Source organism: Haliaeetus albicilla, chromosome 7, assembly GCF_947461875.1.
Source record: "Haliaeetus albicilla chromosome 7, bHalAlb1.1, whole genome shotgun sequence".
NCBI lineage: Eukaryota > Metazoa > Chordata > Aves > Accipitriformes > Accipitridae > Haliaeetus > Haliaeetus albicilla.
Genome location: NC_091489.1, coordinates 20,265,568 through 20,271,454, shown reverse-complemented (window position 1 = coordinate 20,271,454; position 5,887 = coordinate 20,265,568). Strand labels below are relative to the sequence as shown.

The following is a 5,887-nucleotide window of genomic DNA, read 5'->3' as shown; positions in this document are numbered from 1 at the left end:
TGCATACCAACTGCTTTAGGGGCAGTCACGCATGAGAAGGAGGTGGGAGAGACAGCCAGGAACAGCAACGCCTTGAGCTGTGCCGGTGAGAATTTTCCGGAGACATTTGGTGTGAGCCTTGCCTCTGACTAGTGGGTTGGCGGCAGCCTCCTTGCTTTGTAGGAGTTAAATGCAGCTCTCGGGTTTAGTGCCTGTGTCCTTGAGAGAAGATGTAAACATTTCCGTGAGGTGAAGAGGAAGCAAGAGAGACAAGAGCAGTAGCGAATACCAAGGTACAAGATGGAAGAAATTAAATTGCCTTCTCTCCGCGGTGTACAGTGCAAGGGCGTGGTGTTGAATGAGAAATTAGATAAACCGCAACATGACTTTACTGAAGATAAACTGTGTTAACGTAGTTCATTCCCTTTCACTGGAAAGAGAACTGTTTTTTCCAGGAGAAAACAAATGTCGGGGGCATAAGAAATGTGGCATAACGTCACCCAGGGAGGCCAATGGAGGTGGAGAGTACGAGGCACGGTACGGTGACAGAAAGTGACCAAAGCAACACCCGCACTACGCTGAGAGCAGACCTACTGGGAGTTCCTGAAGGGCTGGCCTTGGCAGGCCTTGTACCGAACACACGCACCAAGGCCTTTGTCAGGAGAAGAACGAGGTGTGCTGGTGACATCTGTAGACGGCGCAAAGCCGGGAGTCACTGAGGTGGAAAGGAGCGAGGTCCTCAGGGCGGGGAGAAGGACACAGCCCTCCAACTGCCAAGGCAGGGCCAGCGCCTGGCCTGCGCGCTCGCCTCCTGCGAGGCGCCGAGGGAGAGCCGGGCCCGGCGCCAGAGGCGGGGTGCCGGCGGGACGCTGCCGCCCGGCAGCCCTCGCGTGCCACGGGGAGAGGGACCCCGGCAGGGCAGGGCAGCGCGACCGCCGCTGCGGCGAGCGACGCCTCAACCCAAAATGGCCGAGGGCGTCGCGCTGGGGCGGCGGGCATCGCGGCGCCGGGCGGGGCCCGGGCCCCCCGCGGCGGCCGGGCCGGGCGGGGCCAGGCGAGGTCCCGGCGGAGTAACCGGGTAACCGCCGCCCGCCCCTCGCCCTGTCCCCGCCTTCCGCCGCTTGGCCCGCCGCCCCCGCCGCTTCTCGCGGCGCGACCGGCGACGGCAGCGGGTAAGTGGCGGCGGCGGCGGGGAGCGGGAGCCGTCCTTCCCTCCCTCCGCGGCGGGGGGAGAGAGAGGCGCTGCCCGGGCAGCCGCCGGGAGCGGCGGGCGCCTGCGGCTGCCCCTGGCCCGGGCGGGGCCCGTTTCCCGGTGCGCCCTGCGCAGGCGGCGGCGGCGGCGGGAGCCCCGGCCGTGCCGTGCCGTGCCGTGCCGTGCCGGGGGAGCCCGGGGAGCCGCGGGTCGGGGAGTGTCCTCGCTGGGGAGGGGACGGCGCGCTGCCTCCGAACGCGGGCCCGCCGAGGAGCCATCTTCTCGGGTATTTGCAGCATCTGCAACGGGAGAGCCCGGTGCGGTTGGTTACAAAGACGTATTGGAGCTAAATGACGGTCGGGGGAATTTCCGGCAAATAAAGAGAAGTTTAGTTTTCGTACTGCGTACTGAAAAATCATGCTGGCCTTCCGCGGTGTATCGGCTTCAGAAATACTAAGAGTTTAACAGTTGGCGTGCACTTTTGACAGTTGGTGCGTCGAGTATATGACAATATAAAGTAAATATTTAAGTCTGCTTAAAACACCTGGAATCCCTTCTTCCTTACTCCTTACACAGCCGCGGTTCTCCGGTCTCAAAAGTGTTGCATAAAAATGTACTTTTTAAAAGTTCTAAATGTCGCTATTTAAACTGGCAGTGTATGTGTATGAGGGAAAAGAATTTTAAATTAACGTGAATTTAAAGAGTTAAAAAGTCTTTAGAGTTAAAAGAAGCTAATTATGCCATTGTAATGACCAATATTAAAACTGGCAGTTTGACGAATTAATGGTGATAGGGTAAGCTTTTTGGTAGATGGGTCGTATTTTCCTCGGTGACTGGTAACAATATATTTAGTGCTCAGTTAAACAAAATCTGAAAGTTTGCAGAGTTCACCTAAGGCAATTAAAATTCTGCAGCCCTGCTGCCATGCCCTTTTAAGGCAGCTTTGCAGTGGTGCTACCACCACAGCGCATCCTGTTGCAATGTTACGCGTTTGTTGTTACCACGCGTTAGGGATGAAACTGTAGTTTGGATGGGGCTTTGCCTGAAAACTGTGCTGATACTAAGCTTGCTCCATTTTGCATGTTGAAAAGACAGATTTTTGCAAGTGAATTCAGGATCTGAAAATCAGACTCTGTTACAAAGGTTTTTTGTCTCTTGGATAAATCATGAGGGGTCAGGGGGTGGAACTATGTCACTCTCACCTATTTTAATTCAATAAAGAAAGGAGGGGAAGCTTTTCTCCTAGGAAGAGTTTGTGATGCATCCAGATGTCGATTTTTTAACTCTGCTTACTTGCCGGGTCTGTGCAGAAATCCTGGTTTCTTGAACGACAGAGAGGGTCTCAGAGCTCACTGAGCCCCTTTTGGACAGTGCTCAGCTCCAGAAGCTCTCTATAGCTTTTGTTCCAGACTGCATTGTTAGCACCTATGGAAGCTGCATTTGACGCTTTGCTTTGTCTGTGGGGCCCGGTTTCTTGTGCTTACCTTGATGCCAGTTTTTGCTTAAGGAGTTCCATGTCTAAAGGTTTAATTGTGTTGATACTGCTTTGCAGAGCATAGATCCCAAAACACCTTTCAGAAGTGCCTGCAGTTATTAACCATAGACGCTTTGTAGCCAAATAGTGTTTTGTGTGACTGTAGTGTTGCCATCTACTCAGCTGCGTATGGCTAAACCGTTGCAAGACATTGGTGTGCATTGGTGAAAATAGCCATGTTTCACAGCTAAGAGGTGGAAGGGATATGTTTGGCAGTGTAGTGGTTCCTTGGGATCACTATGAATGGAAATAAATGTTGGCCGCCTTAGGACACTCGCATAGTTTGTCTCTGGTTCAGTTCCATGCTCAGTAGCAGGCGTGCAGTAGCTGCTGTCCTGTCAGGCTCTGTGTGCGTAGAGCTCCTGTAACCAGCTGCATGTCTGCGGTATCTTGCCAGGACAAGTGGAAAGCTGTGGTGTGGTTTAAAAAACCAGATCTACCGCATATCCCAGAGAGGAATTTGAAGGAAGATGTTCCATTTTTATTGAAGGCGTTGATATAAAGTGCAAAGCCCCTGAAGACCTGTCACGTTACCAGGATGCTCTGATTCTGTGGCAGCCTAGGCTCATTCTTTGAAACAAAGAACTCCCCTGGCCCCCACCCCCTGGCCCTGACCTTCCCACATTTTTCATATTTCGAGATTAGCTCCTTATATTTGTGTTTAGAATGTACTGACGTTGTAGTTTCTGTTCACTTCCTCTCAAAAGTGGAGGTGTGGAGGCTCTATCCATTCAAGACTGAAATTGCAGATTATCCTGGAGCCGTGTGTCTCCAGGCTACTGGGATTTACAAAGTGCTGTGACATTCCTGATGAACTGAGAGCAGGCCAAGATGGCGCAAAGGATTTACAGGTGTCCCAATAACTTTGTCAAAATTTATTTTACTTTTTAGATCACAATGAATGTGGAACATGAAATTAGCCTCTTAGTTGAGGAGATTCGGCGGTTGGGAACCAAAAGTAAGTATTGTAATACCTCTGACCATACAAATGTAGCCATGTTATACATACATGTATGACATACATGTCATACAGATGTAGTCATATTATATCAACCTATGAACTTGGCACATATAATTAAGCAAGCTCACGTAACCTGAAAATTTGCATATATACTTAATGTTGGACTGTATAGTACTCCCTGCATCCCATCCTTTCAAGTAGTTCTGTTACGAGGTTAAAGCTTTAAGCCTGTACAGCACAGAGAATGTAGGCCTGAAATCCTGCTCCCACTAAAATCAACTGCAAAATAACCCTTTTCTTTAGACTTCCAATACTTGCTACAGCCATCAAAGAAGAAAGTTGCACCTTTTCCTTCCACCTCCTTCCTAGGTAACTTCTGAACTTCAGAATTCATACACTTCAATTCTATTCATCATAGTATTATTTGGAAGGAATTGATCTGTATGCCTAAAACTAATCCAGGAGTTGTAGGTGTAGTCCCAAACTTGCTTAGAAGGTAGCCTTTTCTCTTAAGATTGTTTTTAATTGTTAAAACTCCTCTTTCGTTACAAATATTTGTGCAATCTGTGGATGTGCTACCTGCTCATATACTTCAGTTCTGATGCAATTTCATTCAGTTCCATTTGTTTTTCAAAACCTAAACGGATATGTGTTTCTTGAGTTTTGTATGACTGCATCTGCCTTTTAGGAATAAGCTAGCTAACCTTGACATATATTTTAAAATTCTTGCTTTGTGTGAGAAATGAATTTATGTTGCAGCTTTTTCAATGTGAACCTTAATATTAATAAGTGAAAAGAAATTATTTGAAAAAAAATATTTTAACACTTTAATTATTTAAAACTAATTTCCTCCTTGTGCTTTGAAGAGGTTCAATAGCCTGTGCTGGTCATAGGTTTCAGAAAGTCATCAGTAAAAATAAACATATCAGATATGTGGTCCTTGATATGAGTCTCTGGAAAAGAGGGAAATTCATACCAGGCAGGAGTTCTGCCTACTATTTATTGTCAGCATTCATAATATGTCCCCAATAAATTGGGAATCACCATGGGGTTTACTTTCAACGTTCTGACTGCATGTCACTTTGTTTCCCCAGTAATCTCCTAACTGAAAGAAAATCTACATGTGTTTTCATGTTGTATCTTTGATTTAGATGCTGATGGACAAGTGAGCGTGAAATTTGGTGTGCTCTTTGCTGATGAGAAGTGTGCCAACCTCTTTGAAGCCCTAGTGGGAACTCTTAAGGCTGCAAAACGACGGAAGATTGTCACTTATCAAGGGGAGCTACTTCTACAAGGTGTTCATGACAACGTTGATATCATGCTGCTGCAGGACTGATGCAGTATTTCGGCTATGCATTAATGGAATTATTTGAGACAGTGACTTGCAACATCCTCTGAATAAGGCTGATCATTCTAAGGTGTTTTGATGTATTTTCTATATCTTTATAGTCAAAATGAAACTGTCCTTTTTGGAAAACATTCCCTTTTGTAATTCTTCCTAAAATGGTACTGTATGTGAGTAAGGTAAAAGATGCCAGATCTCTCTCTTTTTTTTTTTTTTTTTTTTTTTTTTTTTTTTTTTTTTTTTTTTTTTTTTAAATCTCAGGTAATGCCATTGAATGTCTGGTGGTTATTTTCAACATATGAAGAAGGGGACTGGTAATTTAATGTTTACAAATCAAAATGTGCCATGAACGTATAAAATAAAAGCACATACTTAAATTTATGTAATTCTTAGTGCTGCTGTTTCTGGTTTTATTTGCAATCTGAAATGAAAGCAAACTGAATTCCTGTAAGGAACATAGTTAAGTAACTGTACAGAAGGCATGACAGTGAGACAGAAATAATTTTGCAGCATGATTCAATTGAAGAATGACCGTCCTTCGGAGTGACCAGATTGTGCACAAAAAGCCATGAATGATGGATGTACCTCATTCATCTCTGGTAGTGTAATATGCTTTCATTGTTTTTGTCATCTAGACTTGAAGGAAGTGGGTGAGGACATCCCTGAATGCTTTCAGGCAGTGTTAACCAGAAGATGGTACAGCAGCTTCAGGTTGTGATTATTTTCCTCACAGAAATCATACTTTCTCTATATCACTCCAGGCAGAAAGTGGGAGGGGAGGAAAAAAAAGCCTTTTTGATTGTGTTCTAGCTTACTCTAATTCTTCTTAGCAGGTAAAAATGCTCCCTCCAGTAGGGCGAAAGAGTTGCTGCATGA

The 5,887-nt window shown here is 46.2% G+C and overlaps 1 protein-coding gene across 2 annotated transcripts; it reads left to right on the top strand.

Moving 5' to 3' along the window:
- The first annotated feature begins 998 nt into the window (after nucleotides 1–998).
- On the top strand, nucleotides 999–5,397 carry ABRACL (ABRA C-terminal like). Of its 2 annotated transcripts, none has more exons than XM_069787172.1 (3): nucleotides 999–1,151; nucleotides 3,597–3,663; nucleotides 4,818–5,397. In XM_069787172.1, the coding sequence occupies exons 2-3, from the start codon at nucleotides 3,603–3,605 to the stop codon at nucleotides 5,000–5,002; spliced, it is 246 nt and encodes an 81-aa protein (XP_069643273.1). In that variant the 5' UTR covers nucleotides 999–1,151; nucleotides 3,597–3,602; the 3' UTR covers nucleotides 5,003–5,397. The 2 variants fall into 2 exon arrangements, with proteins under 2 accessions (XP_069643273.1, XP_009914680.1); XM_009916378.2 differs by lacking the exon at nucleotides 999–1,151 and adding an exon at nucleotides 1,194–1,457.
- The last annotated feature ends 490 nt before the right edge of the window (nucleotides 5,398–5,887 follow it).